Source organism: Arvicanthis niloticus, chromosome 13, assembly GCF_011762505.2.
Source record: "Arvicanthis niloticus isolate mArvNil1 chromosome 13, mArvNil1.pat.X, whole genome shotgun sequence".
NCBI classification, from domain to species: Eukaryota; Metazoa; Chordata; class Mammalia; order Rodentia; family Muridae; genus Arvicanthis; species Arvicanthis niloticus.
The window spans coordinates 40,231,412-40,257,356 of NC_047670.1; the positions used below are offsets into that span (position 1 = coordinate 40,231,412).

The 25,945-nt window shown below is 43.4% G+C and overlaps 1 protein-coding gene across 8 annotated transcripts in view; it reads right to left on the reverse strand.

Annotated features, from left to right (window-relative positions):
• Window positions 1-25,945, reverse strand: part of Asap1 (ArfGAP with SH3 domain, ankyrin repeat and PH domain 1) — a 299,267-nt gene that overhangs the window by 46,525 nt on the left and 226,797 nt on the right. For all 8 annotated transcript variants that reach the window (XM_034516215.2, XM_034516213.2, XM_034516216.2 and 5 more), the window contains 4 exons: window positions 9,571-9,658; window positions 7,381-7,429; window positions 1,603-1,766; window positions 622-755 (listed from right to left, as the gene is read on the reverse strand). In XM_034516215.2, coding sequence (XP_034372106.1) covers window positions 622-755; window positions 1,603-1,766; window positions 7,381-7,429; window positions 9,571-9,658 — 435 coding nt within the window. The remainder of the gene's footprint in view (window positions 1-621; window positions 756-1,602; window positions 1,767-7,380; window positions 7,430-9,570; window positions 9,659-25,945) is intronic.

Genomic DNA, 25,945 nt, shown 5'->3' on the forward strand with positions numbered 1-25,945 from the left:
AGACAAGGACCCATGGCCAAAGGCATTATGGGAAGACAACTGGGACTTTCACTACCATTTTCAGTGTATCACGAGGAACTCTGAAAAGGTTTCAACTTTGATAGAAAGGCAGAAAGAAAACACATTTAAGTATTCATATCCTTCATGTTTTTCAATCATCCAGCAGTTTATTCCCTTAGTGATGACGTAAGTTAGGCTAAGGCTAACTGATTTTGTGACACTAGCTTACAAGTCAGATCTATTTTTACAAATATCCAGGCAGCAAAGGTTGAATTGGGGAAAGCCTTTCAGTTATTAATTTTAACAATGTAAACCAGTAAGTAATTTGCACGAATGCAGTGAATTGTACGAAAACTAATTCCTAATGAAAGAAGCAGCTTGGAAGAAGCCCTTTTCATAGGGATGAGCTAGTTCCACTGTAGTTCACTTTTTTTCCTTAAAAAGGAAACAGAAATAAGCAGTAATCATTATATATTACAAAGGTTAAAGTGTAAGTGTTCAGGCAAATCTATTAAATTTTATAATGATTTGTAACTATCAAAAACAAACATATCCCTCAAGAGTAATGCATTAAATACTGAGACAATAAACCTTTCTTCTAAAGCACAGGACAGGACTTACCAAGAGTTCGGAAGTTCCTAATTTGTCCAGTTCCAAAGACTGAATGCGAGAAATATGAACCCCCATTTCCCTATGGATTCCAGAACATTCTATACACGTCAAAATACCCAAGTTGGTTGAAAGCCATGTGGGTTCTGTGGAAAAGATTTGATGAAACAAGACACGTCATTCAGATTTCCAGCTAGAGAGGAGACTCACCCAGCAATCAACCTTGGTAAGAATCAGTTCTAGGGAAGGGTTGATGTAGGAATCTGGGGCTTGGGCTTCTTCAGTGCAGGGGCTCTTGGATCCCTTCAACACTTAACTAAAAATCAAAGTCAAACTCTTTGTCCTCATAACAATATGCTTCAATCCTCTCCCTATCGAGTCTATGGAACAGTCTCAGGCCTTGTGCCAGGCAGGGTTCCCTTCTTGTCCCAGTCACAGACAGGGTTACAGGCCTGAGAAGCACTGAATCCTACAGCCATTGTATACATTGAGAATATGAGTAGCTCTAACCCATCATTCTGGTTCAATCTTCAGAAGCACCAGGTATGTATTTCAATCTTAAGCACATCACTTTTAACCCCATCTGTAAAAGGAAGACGTTGGTACCTTACGGATACATACGATGTGAGGACAGTCAGTGGTAGGAAAAGCAAAAGACCTAGCAAGAGTGAACTAGGTTAACACAGCTCTAGCTGGGCCTGGCACACTTACACTTCCTTCATGAGCACCATGTTCTGTTCTCATCCCCTTAGTGATCATGGTGCACACTCAGAGAGAGGCACTCTGTGTTAAGTGACCATCTTGGTAGAACAGGTTGGGAATTACCCAAGTAGGAAAAACAGAGCAGGAAAGAGCAGCCCAGTGAGGGGAATCTTCATGCTCAGAGCTCACGCTGTGTGTGCGTCTAAGTCGGCTTCCAAACTCTAAGGAACCACCCCACTGAAGACTACACAAAGAAGAGGCTCAACAAGCCAGTGTGCACAGGACAAATACCTGAGGAGCCACAGTCACAGCAGATGTCATTCCCAGGGAGCCGCTGTACATCCTCGATGATGGCTTTGGTTAGATCCTCCAGGCTGTTCTCCCCCGTGCTCTGCTCACCACGGAAGGCCATGGTTAGGGCCTCTTCTTTGCTATTCGTCAGTACTGATATCCACCTGTGGTCAAGACACCAAACGAAGGTAGCCTTCATAAGGGCATGGCCACCACTGTCTTCCTCCATGGAAACATACCTTCAATAGGAACTTTCAAAAGTTCTTTTCTTCTCTCAAGTGCTCCCCCAAATGGCAATAAAGTGAGGAAAAATGAAAGGTAAATTGGAAGATAAGAGATGGTTGGGGTTGTGTGAGTACACATGAGGTCCTGCATTTAATCATTAGACCAGAAAAAAATTAAAAACAAATAATGGAAATAAAATGAGAAGCGACATACAGGACAAGTGAGAGATGGCTGGAGTGGATGACACACACACAGATGGCTGAGTAGGTGACATGCACAGATGATTGGAGTGGATGACAGAGGATATGGTAACTGATACCCTGTGTGAATATACAGGTGCTTCCATTCCTGTGTGAGCAGGATGAAGAGGACACTTGAGTGACGAGGATTCATATAAGGTACAAGTATACAAGGTTGATAAGAAGGTGGAATGCATTCAATAGAAGGCATCTGCTTTCTGGCAGCCTCTGGCTGCAAGGGCACTTAACAGTGCAGACGCAGGGTATATTAATAGCAGCCATAAAGTTTATGCTTGTGAAAGGGGTGTATAACTTGGAAGCATGACATATAAAAATGCAGCTGTGTTAAATCTGAAAACCCTCTCCAGGCTCACATTTGAGCACTAGCTTCTAGATGGTGCTGCTGTTGTGGGAGGCAGGGGAAGCATTGGGAACTAGACTTGGCCACGAGTGGGTCATTGGGGTCCAGCCTTGAAGGTGACACCTCTTCTCTTCCTTCCCTCTTTCCCCTCTCCCTCCCTTTCTCTCTTCCTGCTGATCTGTAAGATGCAACCAGTTCCTATAACTACAGACAGATCCTTGTTGGTCATCATGGCTTTTCTGCTATAACTGACTCGTCCTCTGACCAAGGAAGTGAAGTAGGGTTTCTACATAGCTTCTGTTGAGTATTTTATCAGTAATGGTGAGAGTAGTACCACAGCAGGAGTTATGACTATAGTGAGACACAGTATTCACTGAACAAATCCTTTGTTTCCAAGCTATATGTAAAACCTGAAAGTCCAACAAGCATAAAATATACTGATTCAAATGATTTTTTATGACACATTTATGTATGTATGTATGTATGTATGTATGCATGTATTTATTTATTTAGGGTGGTTTTTATGTGTGTAGTCATGCATGCCACGGCACATGTGTGGAGGAAGTCAGAGGACAACTTGTACCTTCTAACCTGTAGGTCCTAGAAGACTAATACAGGTTGTCAGGCTTGGTGGCAGGTGCCTTTGCCACTGAGCCATCTAGCTGGCTCCACCAAAGAATTTTGTTTGATGGCACAGGAGAAATGTTGAGACTAGTCTTGTGAAATAGAGGTGAAAATGTCTTAAATAACATCAAATTTAAATATATGTATCAACTGTGCATATATATATTGGAAAAAGTTGAAAAGGAATTTTAACCAAGATGTGCTTATCTTTTGAGTGATTTTTCCCCCATTTATGGAAAAACTCATAGAAGGGGTACATGTAATTTCCCAAAGATAAAATCAGCTTGTATTATTTTCATTAATGAGAGGAAAAGTCTCAAATTCGCTTTTCAAAAACAAAACAAAACAAAACAAAACAAAACAAAATCATGGCCTGAGAACAGACAGCTACCACTTGCTGAACAGAGGTTCTGGCCTGAGCCCGTTGTTTCAATGAAATACAGAGTGACAGAACAGGAAGCAAAGTACTACCCAGAAAACCTATGTAGTAAATGCAGCAGCAAGAGATCTAAAAGCCAAGCCAGGCATTTGCAAGGCACCGACTTGACTCTAGGTGGTGCTCACCTTCAGTTTATATTGAGAAACAACTCCAGCATTTTATTTTTATGACCACACAGAAAATGAACACTTGGGAAACAAGTCTAGAAATGAGCAGGACATCCAATACACTAAAATTTTATTGTGTGTTATATTTATTGTTCTATTTTAGTCTTACCTTTGAAACTAGAGATTGCTTTTTTTTTTTTTTTTTTTTTTTTTTTAAATATATGTTAGTACATTGTCCCTCTCTTCAGACACACCAGAAGAGGGCCACCATCATTATATATGTTGTGAGCCACCATGTGGTTGCTGGGACTTGAACTCAGTACCTCTGGAAGAGCAGTCAGAGCTCTTAACCGCTGAGCCATCTCTCCAGCCCTAGAGATTGCTTTTTCAAAAAACTTTTGAAAATTATTTTAAATTGTGTGTGTATGTGTATACATGTGTGTGCATGTGCCCTAGGTCAGAGAAGTCAGAACCCCTGGATCTGGAGTTACAGGTAGTTTTGAGCTACCCGTGAGCAGGGAATGGCACTGTAGTCTTCTGGAAGAGCAGTATGCACTGTTAACCCCAGAGTTATTTCTCTAGCACCATTCGTGACCCTTGTTTCAGCAGGGTCAATGGCAGCACTTCATCACAGTCCCTTACTAGCTCTCACAGTGAGTATAGGCTCAGTTTTGCTTTCAGTCACTGTGTCAGGCACTATGACACTTGGATATCTAATGTGTACCAGTATCTCTTAGGTACTTGATTCACGTAGTTTTAAAACCAGAATCCTCCAAAGGCCTCTACCTTAAAATACCTTAAGGCTATGTACTGGCTCGTTTTGTGTGTCAACTTGACACAAGCTAGAGTTACCACAGAATAAGGAGCATCCCTTGAGGAAATGCCTCCATGAGATCCAGCTGTAAAGCATTTCTCAATTAGTGATCAAAGGGTGGGTAGTGTCAGCCCTGGGCTGGTAGTCTTGGGTTCTGTAAGAAAGCAAGCTGAGCAAGCCAGGGAAAGCAGGCCAGTAAGTAACATACAGCCCTCCATGGCCTCTGCATCAGCTCCCGCCTCCTGACCTGCTTTGATTTCCAGTCCTGACTTCCTTTGGTGGTGAACAGCAATGTGGAAGTGTAAGCTAAATAAACCCTTTCCTCCCCAACTTGCTTCTTGGTCATGATGTTTTGTGTAGGAATAGAAACTCTGACTAAGACAGGCTAGAAGTCAGAAAATTTCTATGACTTACCCAAGGTCTTGAGTCAGAATGGCTAACAACAGCACAGTCTACATTTTCAGAACACCTGCCATTATGCCATGGGCTCAAGGCTTTTCCAGAGGCTCATTATTTAAAAAGAAGTTTGTCATAATGAGCAGTGAATGTGTATCTATGGACAATTAATTAATTCTCAAAAGAAACAATTCAAATGTGGTAGAACAGAATGGAATAGTACACCTCAAAAGGGCCAAGAATATCGTGACTGTGAGTGTACAGTTATTTGATTTTGCGACAAAGTTTTATGTGCCCCAGGCCGATCTCAAACTCACTGGGTAGCCAAGGATGACTTTGAACTTCTGATCCTCCTGCTTCCACCTCCCAAGTGCTGAGATTACAGGCATGCACCAGTAGACCTGCCTTACACCATGCTGGGGGTCGAACACAGGGCTTTGTGAATGCTAGGCAAGCATCTACCAAACAAGCTGCATCCCCATCCCACTACAAGATTTCTTCTTTTAACTTTTAAATTCTTTTAAAGTAACAGGTAGATCAAAGAAGTGTAAGAAATTATACAAGCTACAAAACTCATTTTGAGTTTCTAAGATAAAAACAAACTGCTATGTGTCAGTATGGTTATACGTTCTATTTTCACTCTTAAAGTTTTGTGAGACATATAATCCTTAATTACTCAGCTGCCTCTGCATGAGAAACTGAGGCCAAATTATCTGTCTGAAGAAACAGAGCCACTGAGATTAGATCCAGGTCTCCAGACTTCAAATGTGCAACTGTGGATACCTGGTCCATCCTTGGTGAGGAGAATTCCTTTCATTTCACAGACAGTTTCACATGGGAAGGAAAGTCAGTGTTGCTATGTAAAGCTGGAGGTAAGGAAGAATGGAAATGAAGTTCCTCGTCCCTACCAGAGTCCGAGGAGATTCACAGCACAAACCAGCCAGTAACATCAGGAGACACTGAAGGAATGTGTCTTTTACTTTGAATGCCACACCCCACAGGCAGGAAACCTGCACCTCACAGACCTGGATGAGCCATCTGTGTATTCTAACATATGGAAGGCTTGTGCTTGAGACAGAAGAGAAAGAGATCAAGTGGGTTCCTTCCTGGCTTTACCCAGACTTCTCATTTATCTCCCACTTAGCACTTTGAGGACCAGGGAGAAGAGAAATTAGAAAAATGGAAGTGATATTTCAAGGTAGCTGAAATGCAAAGTAGTTTTCCTAAGACTGACATGGACACTGAACCTCTGTGTGCTCGCCCAGGGTGAGCATTAACAAGGCACAAGGTACACTCAGCATAATGTGATGTCAGTAAGAATTAGGCCTCTCTAAGTCAGGAGTGGGGTGGGGGATAGCTTTCCTGGCATCTTCCTTTCTTCTTCCCAGTTACTCCAATCACCAGCTCAAGGCTGCCATGGGTTTCCTCCACCGGCAAGACAGAGGGCAATTGACTAGCTTCTTTAGTTCAGGTTAGGCTTACCTTTCTGTAGAAAGCCATCTATCTCTAGGTAGTTCCCTAAGAATCTAAGGTATGTGCTCCAAGTCTGGGTGCCCCGGCACAAGGGTCTCTTTTTGGTCCCTGAGCTGAGAGCCAATACCATGTCATGTGGTCTGTCTGTCTGTCTGTCCGCACTGTTTCCTACAACTCCTGGCAGTTTGCTGGCCTTCCTTAGCTTCTCTGCTGTCTCTCCCACCTTGACTTACTTGTGGTCCTTTTCTAGTTCTCGTTTAGAGTCCCTATCAGAGTCTGAGATCAGGCAGAGTACAGTACTCAGAGAAAAAAGGGTGGGAGGAGAAGTGAGTGAAGCAAATGGGTCTGAACAGAGTTCTGGGGCTCCATGGAGTTAAGGAATTACTGATGGGTAACGAATTTTGGCAGTTCATGAAACTTGGTCTAAATTACTTGTGAGAAATAAAAACATAAGCACTTCAAAATGGCTTAACTGATGGCTTTCTCACCAAGGTAAACAGCTGAGAATGCAATAAACTGTCGTTTAAACTCATCAAGCCACCAGAGGAAGAAAGAAATGAAACTGACTTCAGGCTGCAGTCCCTGTGGTATGTGATACCCAACCCTAGCTCTTCCACTGCACATGGTTCCCTCAGACTGCACCATGCTTCTCCAGCAAGAGGACACAGCCAGTGTCTCCCTTAGAGCCAGCCTCTTCTGCTTCTCTCACAAGAACAGCTAAGCATCTAGGCAGCACTTGTGAACATCCCAAATGACTTAAAACTGTGACCAAACACCAAGCAAGGCACCTAAATACAAGGAAGCACAATCATAAGGTAAGCAAGGCTCAGTGACTTTCTCAAGGAGCTCAGGGTCTTTAAATGGCTGTGCATGGATATAGACCAGAGGAACACAGAGCTGTGTGAAGAAGCTACAGGCAGAGACAAGGGATCAACAATCCTAGCAGTACTGAAGCTGGGGCTGAATATTCCAGGCAGGCAGGACAGATGGAGAGAAGAGCCAAGTGTGAAGGCCCAGAGACAGGAGAAGTGACAAGCCACCAGGGTAGTTAATAATGCTTTAATTTCAAACCACTGCACTGTCATTTTAAAAGTACTTACGCTACATAATCCTGCTCGTCTTCTGCCTGAAAGTGGTATGTTCGATTATCTAAAACACAAAATATAGTATCTCAGAAAGGAGAATATCTGCAAGCATGAATAATGCAGTTTTACAGTCTCTGTAAAAGTACAAACTCGTATTATTTTTTACACCATTATGAAGTAACAATGTATCAACAATTCACTTTACTATTTCCCTTATTCCTTTGTAAGTACAAAGGACTAAAATAAAGGATCACAAATACCATGAAGACAGTAGGCATTTTTGTTTGTTTGCTTGAGACAGTTTTGCTACGTATAATCCAAGCTAGTCTTGAACCAGCTCTCTTGACAGCCTCACTTTGGCTGTGACTGTAGGCACGCACCATCACACCTGGATAGTATGCCTCTTTGAGAGACACACTGAGAAAAAAACAGGTCCTATCTGACCCAGAGCAGTTTCAGTGGCAAATTGGAACAAGTCAGTACTTCCTATCCAGAAAAAATTGCCATTTCCTCTGGGATTCCAACTACAGCAGGGAAGCAGCACTCTCGGCTGAATGGGCTGCTTCTCCAGCTCAATCAGGCTCTAGGGAAGGCAGGTTTAACTTCTGCCTTCTAGAAAGGTCTGACATCGATGCAGTGGACAGGATGTTCATGAGGAAAGTTCATTTTAAAAACCCAGGACTGTCCAAGTGCTTCAACATACTTAGCTGGCATGGCACAGAACATGTGACTACTCCAGGCAGGCACTCCCACTCAGCACCCTTCGAGAGCGATGTACTTTAGAGAACATACATACAATGTAGTAGTGCCCACCTTACTGCTGGTTGAGCTGGCCCAACTCACCCAGCTTTCTCTTCTGTAAAATGGGAAACAAATGACCTTTTTTAAGAATTAGCAATACTGCACAAAATGCACTTATATTGATAAGTGATGCCTATTAATCGCCAAATCATAAAGAAAATGCCATCAATGATCCGAGTAATCATGGACATCATAGGGACTCTGAATTGTAGAGAGTTGCTGCAGGAGTCTCAGTGTCCATCTGAAGATCCTCACAAATGATTCCATCATAGGACCTCATAAGAGAACTTCCAGGGCAGGACTGTACACCTGTGCTTCTTTCTGTATAGGTCATTTGGCTCCCATTCTGCCATGCTGGGCTTTGAGTTCATATTGTAGTGCTTCAAGATAGTACAGAGTAGCTCTGGTCTATCCTATCTGTTTGGTTTGGAGGTGGTGGGGATGGAACTGAGCATGTGCCAGAGTTCTCTCTACAGAGCTGTACACATCTCATGGTGCTGCAGAGATTCAGGAGTCCTCTCAGCTGCAAAGTAAGTGAGTAAGTGCAGGCTAGCAAAACAGTACCTCCCACCACCTGCTGCGCAGAGAACATGGGACACAAGTAGAGAGCTGGTGACTGGTCTTAATCCCTCACCAAGGAGAAAAGCAAAGTGCGTGGTGGACAACAGTTTAACAAGGTTCAAAACAACAGTCTGAAACAAGGGGGTTGGTTTTTCCTTGAAGAGCCCGATTTTGCAAGGATGTAATGGACATATCAGACCCGTTGCAAAACAGTGGTGTACCTGCATTCCTGCATCAACACCAGTACTTCTTAATCAACAGGTACAAGCTGAAATCTCTACAACTTCAACTTCAAAGTGTCTAGATTTCACATCAAAAGTTGTATCTTTACAGATCAGTAAGTGACATAATTATAAAATGTGTCTGAGGGGATATTAGAAACAGATCAATGCACTAGTCTTACTCTTCGAGTCAGGATCTACTATGTAGTCCTGTCTGGCTTGGAACTTGATGTATAGTACAGGCTCGCCTTTAATTCATGAGATCAGCTTACCCCTGCCAAAAGGGGTGTAATAGACCTAGCTGTCTATTCACATTCTAAATGCATCACACAGGACACAGCTAAGCAGGCACAATGTAAACGCAGAGACAGGAGATGGTGCAAACTCACAGATCCAACGATCTGAGAAGCTGAGGCAGAGTTGCTTGAGTTCAAGGCTAACTTAGGAGACAAAGTGAGACTCGGCCTCAAACGAGGAAGCAAGCAAACAAAAGGATTCCCAGGAGTCTAAACAAGCTGGGGGTTAAATATGAGGAGCCCCACTAAAAACTTTTGGTGCTTAAATACCCAGACCTGTAGATGTCAGAACCACAGTGACCAATGGTTTTAAAAGCAGGACTCACGTGATATCAGGTCAAAAGACTTCTTGTCCTCAGCATTTGGTTTCACCTGGCAGGTGAGGAGGTTTAACTTAGCAGGCTGCCTGTTGGACTGTAAGAGGGAAGGAAACAGGTTACATATGCAATGTCCCCACACAATGCCTCAGTGTAGCACGAACTCACAATGCCTGTTCGGTGACAGGACACAATCTTAGCAGGGAAGAAAACAGACATCGAGTTTACTGCAACAAAACATCAGATCTTTACGTTTCTGCCCTCACATTCAAGCCAGTAGGCAGTCTTGACAAACCCCATTGGAATTCTGACTTCAGTAAGGAGGGAAAAAATGTTTCTTAACACAGGCACGCCAGAGGCCAACCAGAATGGAACCAAGAGCAGCTGGACATCCTCAGGCGTGTAACTGGTACTTCGATGCCTGTGTCTTACAGTGAAAGCTACTGACTTGTATTTTCATTCATTAATACAGGATGACCCCTGCAATAGTTACCTCAGTGCTGACACTCTAGGCATTTGTGAATACTCCAATAAGAAATTATTCAGGCTTAAAGTACGAGGGTAATTAGCACTGGCCGGCCATTGTGTAATTAGCTCTAGTATCTGACGAGAGCAAACACACGGCAAGGATTTTATCACTCACTAGTAAATACTCAGTCACCCATTTAAATAGACCCTACAAACATCTAGAAAGTAACTTAGGGGGTGCAGTACCGAATCATTCTGGCCCTCCTGCTTGCACTTGCCTAAGTCCCATGTGTCTTGCAGACATAACTAAAGAAAGAATTGTTAAGAGTGTCTGAGCTCAGCTGTTTCAGCACGAGAAATCTGTGGAACCTTCTGGTCAGACCTGCATGCCTACTTCATATGACAGTCATGACCTCAAAAAAGACTCAATTGCCACTCAGAAACTTCACTTTTTAAGGACATGGAGGGGACAGAGAGGGACACTGTAAACCACTCTGAGATCTAAGCATCAGAAATGGTGGTGTCACACACACTACATCTCCCCTAAGCAGCAGGCCCTGGAAAAACTGTTTCCTGTGTGTGCTCAGCATTGTGAAGAAGCCCTCCCTCGGCGAGAGGTCACAGTCACTGCATCCACCTTTGCTTCCCAAATGGAGACAGTACTGAGAGTTAGAGTTGGGGGGGGGGGGGCAAAGCGATGGTTTCCGTGCTACAGGGTCATCAGCTGAACCTAGACCGGGACGGGAGGCAGGGGGTGTGAGCCTGTGAGTGTTTCTTGCACAGACCTGAGTTTGGCTGACTGCCTACAAACTGTGCAGTCCCATCTGTTGTGGTTCCTTCAGCTCACCTTTTGGATGTTGACAGTGTTACCTATTTCCTCTATGAATGATTGTGGAACACAACAGCACGGGAAGGCTGGAAAGGAAGGAAGGGACTTTGTCTAATATTGAGTCTTTGAATATTATGTTTTGTTTGGAATCTGGATTTAAGGAAGATTGTAGAATGCTTAGGGGAATCAAGAGATGATTAAAGGGGTGGGAAAAGGAAACTTTTAAGATGGGATAAAGGCATCAATCACAGTTCAGAGGAAGAAGAGTAGGCATGACTTTACCACTGTCTGAAAGCACATACATAAACATTGTCATTGGGAAGGGTGGGCAGCTGCTTTCCATATGTACGAATGAAAAAAAGTACTCAAATCATGTAATATTTGGGCCAGACATATGGAAGAACTTTCCAAGCTTAAATACATTAGGTATAATGAGAGGCTTCAGGACCTCTTTCAAAAAACAAAACAAACAAACAAACAAACAAAACCCCCGAACCCATTTTAAACCAATGTTTAGGATTCTTCAGTAGAGAAACCTGGTTTTGAAGGTTTAAGAAACATTTGGCAGTATTCATATTGAATATGGCAGAAAGCTAACACAATTATTTCTTCATTTCAAATCTGGTATTCCTAGGTGCTTCTTAACACCAGAAACACCCAGCAATAGATGCAGATTCTTAAAGAACCAGTGAATTCAGTATTAGCTGTACATAGACAAGTCAACCAGCACCACCCTCTTCTCACTGCTAAGTACACACTGGTTCAAAGTATTTTCTGGACAGCTTCAGATAAGGGCTTTACACAGTTCACTCCATTAGTAATAATCCTTGGGGGTTTATCCTACACAATGGTCAGATTGCCACATCAAGATGAACCTCAAGGGACAGGGACACAGCTCGCCTATACCACACATATTCTCCCCCAGGCTGAACTGCCATAGGCCTAACAGACAAAGCAGCTGATATACCCAATGCTGAGTAGAGGGACATCAGAAAAAGGCTTAGGGATGGGCCTGGGGAATGTCCTACTCAAGTCCAAAGAGCTTTAGTAGAAGCACAGAAACTACTATAGCAATAATGGCAATTCTAGCTGTTTGTTTAAGTTACAAAATTTCAAAAATACTCTTGACATTTAGACTAAATTATAGGTATATTGATGAAAGACGACAATCTTTCCACAGATTAAAATTAGAGCAAAACTAAACAACCTGGCCTGGCTGCATCACTGTGGGACAGTTCAGGAAGTAAAGTATGTTTATACTGTGCCCCACCCCCGCCCCACTCTTCCACTTCTTTCTTTCCGGTGTCTAGAGCCATGGTTCCTGAGCCAGCCTTTCCCTCACACACTGCTCTCTATGGTTCTCGTCACTATTTGTTTCCTGTCTTCCTTTAAACCAATGGTGTGCTATGTGCATACTAAACTATGCCATGTATATATAGCAAGCACTCAAATATCAATCAAAGTACTACATTCCAAGACCTTCACATATACTTCTTGTATATCCTAAGAAATGCTTTTAGTTTCCTTTACTAGATGACGTGATGAGAGATGTTAATTCCCATGCCTCGCATGGTCAGTAAGGCAGTGGTTGAGTGGATCAGAGCCCCCACTCTTCCTCTACTCCACTGTGCAGGCCAGCATGGAAAGGCAGAAAGTGGCAGACCTCTGGGAGCAGCTGCATATCTGATTCTTACCCAAAGTCCTAATTCAGCTTGATGAAAAACGACATTTTAGAATGTGAACTAGTTTCTCACTCATTTGATGGTTACTAAAGCCTCTTCCAAATCTTTAAGTGCATGTGAAAAGTGTCACTGTCACCAGCTCTAGGGAAAGCTGATGATACGAGAGCATGCCTGCTGTTCACTAGTGCTGGGTCTGAGGCTTGGGGTGGACTTAGATTAAGTGAGCCACACCTTGCAGTGAAGATCCTAGCAAAACTGAGTATGAACAAGCTAGATGGCTTGGGGAGGGTAAAGAGCAGCAGATGCAAAAAGAGCCTGGAACAGGAAGAGGGACAGGTGACCTGATTCCTGCTGAACAGAAAAGCAGGTCTAGGGTTAAGGCAGCCACACTCTGGGAGTCCTAGCATGCTGCTGGAGAAGATACTCAGAGCAGTGGCCATGCAGAGCTTCACTGCCGTGGATGGTGGAGATGACCAAGAATGAGTATCTGAGTTAAAGGAATGGTACAGGCTGGAGACTCCAGTATGGCCAACATTCCAAAATAAGCTTCCCATGGAGGCATTGGAGGATGAGTGGGGGCAAGTCTAGGGCTCCTGAGGGGTTGCTCAGGAGGGACTTCATTCAGGAGTGCCTGCTCCAAACCCAGCTGCACACCTGTCAGAACTGAAGATTTTACAGCTCGATGCTCCTAAACGCCCAGGCGTGGCCTTTCTACAGACTTGCCTTTCATTGAAATAATAAAACTCACGGAGAAAAAGCTATGACACCGCACAAGAGAAACTGCACCTGGCTAATCACAATTTTATACCCTCTGCTATTACTTTGATTTGAACAGGATTTCTCTGAGGAACATGATTTCTATTTTTCAACAAGCATTGGTCCAACTTGTATATATTATTCTTAAAAACTGCTTTTCAATTGATGCTATCCTCATCTAAGGGCAAACACATTCAAAGTTTCTGATATGAGTAATGTTTCAACTAGGAAAGCCCTGGGTACATTCTATGAAACAGAGGGGACAAGGCTATCTTCTGCCTGACATGCCACTCAGCTAGATGAACGTCAACCTGCATGTAGGACAGCACTGTACACTCTATCAGGCTCTGCCTCCAGAAACAAACAAGCCCCGTGGTCCTGCTGCAGCTCAATGTGCACCATGGTGCAGTTGGTGATGGAGCTGCAGGGTCACTGGCACAGGCTTACTTCTCTGTCAGTAGAACACAGCTGCTGGAATTGTTCAGAAAGGAAATTGCAATGCCAACCATCCTGTTGAACTGCTCTGCATCACAAACAAGATGAGGATATCATTAAGTACTTTGGAAATAAGCCTGACCCTAAGCAGGGTGAGGTAAAAAATAAACCTCTCTGTACTTCCTAAGCCAGTGCTTGGAAACAGAGGTGCTCAGACTGTTAGCTACTTACTAAGTTCCCTTCAGTATTAGATGCCTACTGTCTTTAGGGAAACTAAGTACCTGGCATGTCCTCAATAACCACAAGAAACCCCTGGCAAGAAATAAGGTCCATGCCAAATGCCTGCCTCAGAGAGAACCGCCAATACAATTCCAGCATGGACAATGACTTGCTTTCGAAAGGTATTTTGGGTTGGGGGCAAGGCAAAATTTTTCCTTATGATCCCTTAAATTGCAGGTACTTTAGTCTCATGTAATTTTTGCAGGGAATCTATGAATTGGGTGTGTAGAAGAAAATAAAGGCATAACCTGGTGGTCAGCTTACTTGCACACTGTGCTTCTAAGTGAGAAGCATGGCACACCATGCTATTGAAGTAAGAACACTGAAGTAGCATGAGAAGCTAGCAGCTGGCCTGCTGACATGTCTGCACTTTCCTAGTCTCTTTTCATACTTCTTCCACAGAGACCCTGGTGGTGTGAACACTCACTGTCCAATCCCAGATACTGTGCTAACTCATCACAGTCACAGGCTTCCACTATATAACTGGTTGTTCATGTGCAATAAAGCAGATGGTGTTCCCTGAAATTGTCTCCAGAGTGGTTCTTCTCTGCAGCCCTCACCAACCCACAGGCATTGTGGTGTTGTTGGGGGACGCCCTGGTAACGACAGCATAGCTACTGTCTCTGAACCCAGTTCATAGGCAAGGCCACTAGGGCTCAAGAGGATGGGGCACACTGACCTATGTCTTACAAGACCATCTCATCCTACTTATTATACTGCCTCCTGGTCAAGGTCAGACCTGAAAAACTCACCAAGAGTCTTTACTGGTTCTTTCTGCCCTTAAAAGGCCGGCTCATTCATTCTGCCCTCACGCCATGCAGTTGTCTACTGAGAAATCCCACCATTCTTAGCATGCCTCACATCGCAGACTGTTACTCTATGGTCACAAGCAAACACTATCTCTTCATTGATCCTTCCCACGGAAAGAAAGAACAACTAGGTAACAGCTCCTGGAGGTCCTAACTTTCTTTGCCACTGTAACCATGGAGCCAATTTCCATTGTGCAGGAGGTATGTGTAAGGAAATCAATACTTAAAAGAAGACATTAAAAAAATTTTTTTTGTTTCTTTTTTAATTTTTAACTTATATTGAGACAGGGTTTCTTCCTGCAGTCCTAGCTGTGCTGGAACTCACTTTGTAGCCCAGGCTGGCCTCGAACTCAGAGATCTACCTTGATTTAGCCTCACAGTACAGGAATTAAAGGCATGTCCCTGCACCCAGCTTAAAAGGTCACATTTTCAAGGAAATCCCTATTGAAGAAACTGTCCCTTTGCTTTAGAGACTATGCTCCCTTCACTCTAGGGTCAACACTAAGTATAGAGTGTGAGAACACTCTAGTGGGGAAAGCTCATGAGCCTGCTGAGAAGAAGCTGCTGTTACTGTATCTGTGAAGTTGCTTCACTCTAGTGTGTTAGTTTTTAAAGCCATTTCTACAAACACATAATGAGTGTTGCTACTGCAACATATAAAGTGTAACTCAAGCAGGACAAAGGTCAGTGAGGTTTTTCGTTTGTTTTGGAGATGTGGTTTCTCTACATAGCACTGAATGTCCTGGAATTTACTATGTAGATAGATAAGCCTGGTCTTAAACTCACAGAGATTTACCTGCCTCTCCTTCCTAAGTGCTGATACTAAAGGTGGGATATCCACACCTGCCTACTAAGAAAATAATTTAAACTCACACATCTATAGTAGTGTCTTCTTACCCATCAAGAATTTATAAAATCCCACACCTTCTGTATGAAATATTTATATGAAATGTATTAACTTGATGATGAAACACCTGGGCTACAGTTATTATTATTACTTTTAAAGAAGATCCTCACTACATTATGTCCATGAAGTAGGGAGGGAGTGGCCCAGCCCAGGATCTCTGACAGGTTCCTGTTAGCTCACACAGCAGGGCAGGCCTTCGGAGTAAGGCTATCATCACATTGTCAGGTGTGTGGTGTCATGTGCTGACATAGGGTTTACGTGAATAGATTCATTTAACTCTTACAACCACTCAACATATCCTAGTTCACTCTCTGCAGCTGTGACAAACACCTCGGGAGGAAACGGCTTTTGTCGCTTATACAAATTATCACTGAGGGAAGTCAGAGTTGCCACACAAGCAGGAGCAGAGGCAGGAAGCACAGAGGAATGCTGCTTAAAGGCTTGTTTTTCATGGCTAACTCAGCTTGCTTTCCTATAAAACTCAAAACTACCAGTGCAGGGATGGTACTGCCCAAAGTAGTCTTGGTCTTCCCACATCAATCACTAATCAAGAAACTGTCCCATAGACATGGCCACAGGCCAGTCTGATGGAAGCAGTGTCCCAGATGAAGCTCTCCTTTCAAGTGACTAGCTTCTGTCAAGGTGAGAAAAACGAGCCCATATAATATGTGGACCACACTACTGTTGTCTGTTCAGGACATGAGGAAACCGAGGCACATAACTAATCTTGCCATCAGCCACACTGGGTGCTGGCTTGGGTCTCTTTTTCCCCTCAGTGTATCAGGCACCACTGTGCACTGGGCTGGATGAGAAGGAAAGAAGCTTGGCTGGGGTGGGTGGGTTGGCAGGATTCCCGTCAGAGTGAGTGGAGGAGAAACAGCCTTCCCTGGAGACAGTTTCAGTGAAACAGCTCTCTCTACTGGGGGTAAGCAAGGGCTATATAAAACTTGGGGAGTGGTTAAGAGTTTTTGGAGTGAATGTACATTATTGGCTGCAGCTGAGGTCCTGGAAATGCTTCATTTGCATGGAGGAATTCTAGGTGCTGGCTGGACATGTCCTTATTGGGAGATAACGACTACCTTGAGGGTGGCAGAGGTGGTGTCGTAAGGTTTATGTGTTATGAGATGCAGGACCAGAGCAGGGAGGAAGCAGTACAACTCATGCCAGTCTCAGGACGAGATGTTTGGGGCTTTGTCTTGCTCTGGACTGGCTTTCCCAGTTGCAGGCTCTCTGGCCCCACAGCTGGGGAGAGCTGAGCATTAGATGAGGCACTTCGAGGAAACTCACTGATTTCGATACCAAACTGCTCCACAACTTCAAATGTATAAATCCAGGTCTTTCCGTCTCTTTAGGCTAATGAATCTCACTAACAGGTTGCTACACTGTAGGCTTCACGTGACAAGGGTCAGTTCTCCCCACTTTCCCTAGAACACTAGAAGCACAGAGTAATGTGTTCCCATCAGACCTCCAAGTCACAGCATAAAAACCTTAAGACAACAAGATGGGAGGCCTGTGGTTTTTATCTGTACCCCTTTATATTCTAATTCTTCTGTTTCACCCCCTACTTATGAAACGAGCCCCTTGTAGGGCCCTGTTTCAATGTGAAAGTAGGACAGTAATCTGGAAGGTTCGCAAATCCAAGGCAGCATTAGCACTGTGACAGTCTCGTTATTGAGGATTTGTCAAAAGAAGATTATTTAAATCAAGGATGCTATGCTTGCTGCTCTTTGACAACCAAAGAGCCGACACTACAAAACACCTGTTTTTGGTGGAGTCACACACTGGGAGCCAGGCGTTGAGGCTCCTGTAGGTCTGAGACATGTAAAGTGATGCCAGAATGAATACACACATTACCCGAGCTGTAATGTAAGGTGTGCAGTGGGACCGACGAGCACGTCCTGAGACTCAGGGAGCCACCAGACCTGAACTGTATTTGTACCCAGACTTTTCTCAAAATGAAGAGGGAAAGCATTGTCCTCTTGATTGTGACAATGGACTTAGGCAATGTGTGACAAGAATTCACTCACCATCAGAGGTAGCAGCACAGACTCTTGAATCCAATATCTTGGATTTAAGTCTGGCACTTACTGGTTGTGCGGCTTCTAGACATCTTCTCTTTGAAACAGGGCAAACAGCTATTTGAAGATGTTATAAAAGGTAAACAGGAAGAAGTTATGTGAAGTGTTGAGCATATTGTGAGTGGTCACCTAGGTCCATTTTCTGCTGTAATAAAGAACCTGACGGTAAGTCCCTTACAAACGATAGATACTTAGTCAATACTTTCGGAGGCTGAAAGTCCAAAGAATCAGACACTGGCTCAGTACTGGTTTCTGGCTGGCCACATCATGGAGGATGACATCATGTAAGGGCACAGAGGTGAGACAAGAGGGACAGGACATATGGTGAGACAAGTCAGAGGTGTAGCTCAGGGGTCAGATTGCTCTTTCATAACAACTTGGGGCCCTATAAGAACTAATTTGGGGTCTATAAGAACTAACGTGGGGTCCTATAAGAACCACATAAATATATAAGCAAGCTTTCACAAGGTCCCACCATCTCAGCATTGCCACACTGGGAAACAAAACTTCCCCAAATAAACTTTTAGAGGCCACATTCAAGCCATATCTAAGCCACAGCAGTGATCAAAAGGTCAGCCATGATTTTTATGGTTACCACAGAGTATTTCCCACATAGCTACTATGATGGTGTCCTGGTAGCTCTTTGAGATTTCCTGTTAATGTGTACTAACTTCGGGAGAGCTGCCCACTAAGTCACTATGGTTCAAACACCATGTCAAAGCCTGTAACATGAAGGTTACAGCAGAACTCACCACTGAATGAGCCCTGGCAGTGTGAGGGCAAAGGGCATGAAATCTTGATGAGTGTCAAGACACAGAGCATGCAAAAGGAGTGAGGGGACTCCAAGGAGACAGCAATGCAGCAGAAGGGAGGCTTGAACTGCCAAAACTGAGGCTTTAGAGCATGAGGCCAGCTCACTGGTTAGATTTAACTTTGTTACTTAGTGAAATGGTATCCTACTAGAATCAAGGTGATGGTAATAACCAGACTTCAAAGTGACCAGAGGTTGACAAAATGGACCTTACCAGTATCCTGGCAATCTGTCTATTTCCTCTTCCTCTCTGTCTGTAAGTCTGGCAGAGAACAGACCTACTCAGTGGTTCTCCATTGCCTGTCAGCAATTACCTGGGAAGTATAGTCTCCAGTCTCACATGCAGCCAGGATTGGGAGGAGCAGATTCATTTTGAGCAACTGTGCCATCTTCTGATCATTTGTAACATTTACTACAATGCCAGTGGTAAAGTCTTTTGTTTGAAATAAATTAAACTGATTTTACTAATATGTAACCTTGGGATTCAAGTAGTAAATGCAAAGAACTTTCGTTAGGATTCAAAATACTAGAAGTTCTTGCTGAACTCAGTAAGAAAGGTCCTGGAGTGTCAGCAGATGGCTTTCTAAACCTGCTCTTACAGAGCCTGAATTCAAGAAGTCTTCCAATAAACATACAGCATGGAGAGGCCTACAGAGATATTCTGTGGTAACTCCAACCCTACAAACAGTACTGCTTATTTCAGTGTGATGTATGGTCACAACCCCACTTTTTTCCTTCAAATGCCTGTGAGGAAGTTCAATACCAGTTCCTCCAGACCCAGAGTTGCACTGTCAATTGGATCATTCAAATCACTTCTGCTCTTTTGTCTAAAAGAAAAAGGGAGGGGCTGGAGAAACAAGAGCACTTGTTGCTCTGGCAGAGGACCTGGGTTTAGTTCCCAGCTCACAACCATCTGTAACCCCAGTTGAAGGAGATCAAAACCTGTTTTTGTTCTCCATGGGTTCCAGATGCATATGGTATACATGCACACACAGGCAAAATCCTTATAAACATAAACACAAAATAAGTAAGTTTTAAAAAGAGAGAGAAGGCATCTCGAAGTGTAGCATGCTGAGAGGTACTGCCTTGTGCTGGAGGAGACCTGGAACCCGATCAAGTGGACGAGAAATCAGTGGAAATACAAAATGAAAGTACTACAGGTTCAAGAAAATGCAGTAGGCAGTTATTTTGATAGCCGTCTCTTTTTGTTATCCAGGAGCCGTAAACAGTGATCTGTTCCAAGAATCGTCCTTAAAAATGCAAACTATCCATAGCAGCTTCTTGAAGCTCCTTCAACATGGTGTCTAGGCTGGGGATTTTGAATGGAGCTTCTCTCTTTTGAAACGCCTGCTCACTTAGCTGTAGTGTGATGTACTTAGGTCTGACTATGAGGAGGTAGCTGCCCTTCATTTTTTATCACGGTATCCTGCTAGTTTTTCTACAGCACTTTTCCTAGGTTTGCTCTGAGCTCCAGGAGTGCAGGGCCCACCCTATTAGTCACTGCATATAGTACCTACCCCAGTGCTGGGTTCAGAAAAAAAAATCAACAAAATACTCTAATGAGGAAATTATGTACCTGAGAAACTAAGGCTCCAAAAGATTAAGTAACTCATTCAAGTTTTATATCTTGTTCAGGATTGAGCCCAAGTTTAACAGGTAGCAGCCCAAGTTTGTCCCCCTAGAATTTACAGCTGTTTTCTGATTTGTTGGAAGAAAGAAAAACAATTCTCTCCTCCCAAGGACGATGCACACAAGTGGAGCAGAGGGCAGTCCAGAAAAGGCTGAGGAAAAAAAATGCCCCAAAGGTCAGCCACAGAAGCAAGGTGTTAAATCCATCGAACTGAAGGTATCAATCACCTTGCAGGTCCATCTTGCTTCCTGTGTGTTGCCAGTGCATGTGGTAAAGCTCTGGCTGGAGAATGTTGTCTTGAGCGTTCTGGACAGGCCTGAAAGACAACAGTTCTTGAGAACTGTCCACTGTTGCAGAAAGCCCAAGGACAAGAAGAGAGCAACACCCAATTCTTCCTCTAGTGAAGTGTCCTGGGAGCAGACAGAACTGCTGCCAACTCCCATCAGGTAGAAATGTAAATTCTAAGGGTGAAAAAATGTGCCTCACAGTGACTTTGTGCAGTATGCCTAGAAATGAAGGGACAGCAGTACAGAAGGAGTCTGATAAACTCAGTTAACACCAAGGAGGCAGCAACGCCTGAGGAAGATAAAGCAGTACTGACAACAGCGGCTGACATTTACTGAGCACTGGTTCTGCCCCACATCCTGTCCTAATTGCTCATCATCAATGAACTCAATCTTTACAACCATCTATGAACCAGACACTATTAATGGCTCAAATTTATCCAAATAGTTGTCACTAGAAATCTAGTGTCAGAGGAGATTCACTCAGAAGGTCCAGCTCCATGGCTGTGGATGGTGCAGTCCCACCTCAGCAGAGATGATGACAACCATCAGGCTAAGGAATGCTTACTGCCTTCCAGTACCGCTACTGTGCATGCTATAGATGAGGATGGGAGGTGAGGCTCAAGCTCGCTTAGCTGCAGCTGGATTCACAGGACTGCACTCTTGTCATTCGCAGAACTTTGTGGGCCTCCTGCATGTGTTCTAGCAATAAGTAACTCCTCCACACCAAGCCACACTCTTCCTATCTCTCAGCTGCAGACAGACAGCCCCTAGCAGTGGACACACACATCACCTTCAGTCACTCAGCCTGGTCTAGTTTGGCCAGAGTCCTGACCTTTTGGAGCAACTTCCTGGTAGACTTCTGGGTGATATTAAGGTAATTTTAGGGCTGTCTAAAGCTATTATCAAGTTAATAGCTGCTTCAGTGTTAATCATAGGAAATCTGAAGGCATTTAAAAACAAAATATTATGCAATCTTCAGATTCAAACAGACCTTCCTAAACCCCCTCCATCTTCCTAGAAGATCTCAAAGTATTCCCCATCCTGACACTACTGCAATTCAATGACGAGGAACAGTGTGTCACCTGAGAGAAGTTCTATGTATGATAAAAGAGCAGAACTGGGAGCTTGAACGTTACAAACTGCATGGAGCCAGGCATGGAGTATAGTCTGAGTCTTACACACACACACACACACACACACACACACACACACACACACACACACACACACACACAGTAGTCTAATTTAAAAACATCCATTGAAGCAAATGTAGTAAGACACACATATGGTCCCAGCTCTTACAAGTCTGAGTCAGTATTATGTACCTGAGGTCAGCATGGGCTATACAACAAGGCCTTCTCATAAAGGACAAAAGATGCATTTACTGAGCACTGACTATATTTACTGAGCCAAGCTCAGTGCTAGCTGCTGGCACTTTAAAGATAAACAAACGTCGCACCTTCCTGCTTCTCATCATCTGTCCTATGAGAACTGAAGACAGCAACCCCTGTCCTGTGAGTGTTTTGAGGACCAAGTGAGGCTGTACTCTACAGGTTCCGGTTATTCTGTGAACCCACACGTGAGTAGGTGCATTGTCTGTGTCCCTTACCTCAGCAGAACCCCTGTCAATTGTTGACGCAGAACACTACTGGTTTTGGTTTTCATCCAAATTCTATGTGACCAATGGTGTGTTTCTGTGGGGGCAGGACTGTGATGTAGCTGCCAGCAGAAATGTCTGGACTAAAGAGAGAAAAGTGGGTAACACAGTAACAACTTGATGGGAGGGACTCAATCAGGGAAGTGACTCATTTTCTCCTTTAATCAAACTCTATGTGAGTAGACTTCAGTAATGTCACCTGAAGAGGCAACAGTAACAGCAGTACACTGTTAACCTCACACATGCCCGCCCCCATCTCTTTTAATCCTCATGAGATTTTTGAGCTGAACACTTTTTTTCAAGGTCACAGAGTGAACAGCAAACAGGGATTCAGACGCCAATCTAACAGATGCCACTGTCTGTTAGCCACCAAACAGTGTGGCCAATGTGCTATTTGTTGTTAATTAGAATACACAGAAAACAGTTGGCTTGGCCACAGTAATGTCTTTTGGCAGGAAACAGAAAAAGAAGGGGAGAGAACTGAGTTTTCATCTTAAGGAAATTGTTCAAGGTCAAATAACCAAGGAAACAGCACAATGATGCCCTCATCACACATATGGTCTCCTATGAGAAAGCCCTTCTATAGCAGCAAAATAGAGAATGGGAAAGCCATTGTGTAACTTGTCAAATGTCTCCTGGTGATGACAGGAAGAGCTCTCCTGTAGAAGGTACAGGAAGAGTACATAACATCAGCCCTTCACAAATAGCCAGAACTAGGCACTCTAGTATACACAGGTATGATGGTGTGTGGATTAGGAGTGTGTCCAAATGATCTAATTTTCCACCTCTGTAACTGTGCCGCCCAGGTCTGCACATGCAGAATTGTGGGATGAAGACTGAATGAGCAAATATCAGCAGGATAGCATATTAGCTACATTCCTTGTTTCTGTGACAAAATAATCCGACTCAAGGTTTTACTTTGGCTCCTAAGTTATGGAGAAACAGTTCACTGTGGCAGGAAAGCTTGGCAGTGGGAACCGGAGGCAGCCAGTCCCATTATAAACACAGTGATGAACAGAGAAATGAATGCTGGCTCACCTGACTTCCTCATTCCCTTCTTTTCAATCATTCTGGGAACCCTGCCTCTATGGGGGTACAACCCACACTTAGGGTGGGCATTTCTTTCTCAGTTAAACCTCTCTAGGAATACCCTTACAGATATAAGGGCAGAGGTGTGTCTTCTAAGTGATTCTAAATCCAGTCATGTTGACAATGAAGTTTAATCATTACAGACAGCCATAAAGCAACTACTAACTTTTCCAAGTAGGTGAGAAGTATTTCAGGTATCTCATGGGTGGGCTGGTCACAACCATCAGGATAGTTAAGTCTAGAAGGGTTGTCTGAAGGGAACCCTCAGGTAAACCACACAATTCTGCAGGGATAAGGGACAGAGACAATGTAACTACTCCAATTTCATCAAGAACAACAATCTTTAAGATGTATGTGATAACTCTTAAGGAATGTGCTTCAATATGGCAGGATGGTCATGGCAAGATGGGCGGTGCCAGTGCCCAGTGTTAAGACTCAGAAAGAGAGTAGGCTCTGCAGAGTGAACCGGGCAGGGCAAAGAGGACCAAAGTCCCATAGACCTACATTTGTTTTCACACCTTGCCACTTAACAGCCAAGTTATAGTCCTCCTGGTTCTTTGGTTCTTCATCTATGAAATTATAGTCAGGATGCTGTAGGCTATCAGGATGACTGAGTGAAATATATTTTACGGAGGAGTGGTACTTCTTTTAGTTCTCAACTGTAATGAACTAGTAGCATAATACACACCCACCCCTAATCTATAAACTAGTAACATAATACACTCTTACCCTTAATCTATAAACTAGTAACATAATGCACACCCACCCCTAATCTATAAACTAGTAACATAATGCACACCCACCCCTAATCTATAAACTAATAACATAATGCACACCCACCCCTAATCTATAAACTAGTAACATAATGCACACCCATCCCTCATCTATAAACTAATAACATAATGCACACCACCATTCATCTATAAACTAGTAACATAAAGCACACCATCCCTCATCTATAAACTAGTAACATAATGCACACCACCATTCATCTATAAACTAGCAATGGAATGTACACCTACTCCTCACTTTATGTTTTCTATTTGTAACTGACTATGTATCTTAGCTTGTCAGAACTATCACTTAACACAGGAGTACTGACCTTTAACCCAATTTTTTTTCTCCAAGCAGAGGTCACTGGGTTAAGCTGTACATGTATTTTAAAAAACTCTTGGTATAGATTCTTCACTTGAGGGACATCTAGGTTGTTTCCAGGTTCTGGCTATTACAAATAAAGCTCCAATGAACATAGTTGAGCAAGTGTCCCTGTGGTATAATAGGGCATCTTTTGGGTATATGCCTACGGGTAGTATAGCCAGGTCTTGAAGTAGAACTACTTCCACTCTCTGAGAAACCACCAAATTGATTTCCAGGGTAGTTGTACAAGTTTACACTCCCACCGGCAGTGGAGGAGTGTTCCCCTTGCCCTATAATCTTGTGAGCATGTGCTATTGCTTGAATTTTTGATCTTAGCCATTCTTATAGATGTAAGGTGGAATCTCAGAGTCATTTAGATTGGCATTTCTCTGATGAGTAAGGATGTTGAACATTTCTTTAGGTGCATCTCAGCCATTTGAGATTCCTCTGTTGAGAATTCTCTGGTTAGCTCTGTATCCCAGTTTTAGATTGGGTTATTTGGATTGTTGGTGTCTAACCTCTTGAGTTCTTTATATATTTTGGATATTAGCCCTCTGTCAGATGTAGGGTTAGTGAAGATCTTTTCCCAATCTGTAGGCTGTTGTTTTGTACTAAATGACTGTATAGACTTTGTAATGTCCACTCCTGTGTGATACATTTCCCATTATGGCCTTTATCCTCCTTGAGAATTTTTAAGTGTAAAAGTGCTGAACCAGAAGGGCCCTGCTTTACTAGTACACTCTAACAACATGACTGAAGATTTTACATGCAATCTTTTGTTTCCTGTATTACTTTTTCAAGCAAAGAAAATCCTCTACCATCTTTGTAGTTCACAGGTTTTTCAGGGTAACAACTAATTCTATTTTCCCCAAAGGTCTTAAGACTAGAAAGTTAAGCCCTACCTGACTTAGGTTGAAAGAGCAAACAAAACCAAAACCAAATAAAACCAAACCAACCAACCAAACAAGCAAACAAACAAACAAACAAACAAACCCCAACATTTCAGTCAGGTAGGCCACCATGGGCAAGAGAAATCAGCAATTGTGAAGGACCATCCTGAACAACATGGCCCAGATTCACAAAGTACAGGAATCTCATGTGTTGGCTAATTTTATGTCAACTTACACAAGCTAGAGTCAGGAACTCCACTTGTGAAAATGCCTCCATAAGATTGATGGGAGAAGGCCCAGCCCATTGTGGGTGGGGCACTGCTGGGCACCATGGTGGTCCTGGTTTCTACAAGAAAGCAGGCTGAGCAAGCCGTGAGAAATAAGCCTGTGAGCAGCACCCTCCATGACCTCTGCATCAGCTCCTTGAGTTCCTGCCCTCACTTCCTTTGACGATGAATTGGGATGTGGAATCACAAGCAAATTGAACTCTTTTGGTCATGGTGTTTCATCACAACAATACTAATCTTAACTAAGACACTGTCAAAAGTTCATGCTTGTCACGTCAGCTCCTTTGCCTTGAGGTGAGGAGGCTAGAGAAGAAAGCATGAGGACGGGTAAGCAAAGACTTGAGTTCACTTAC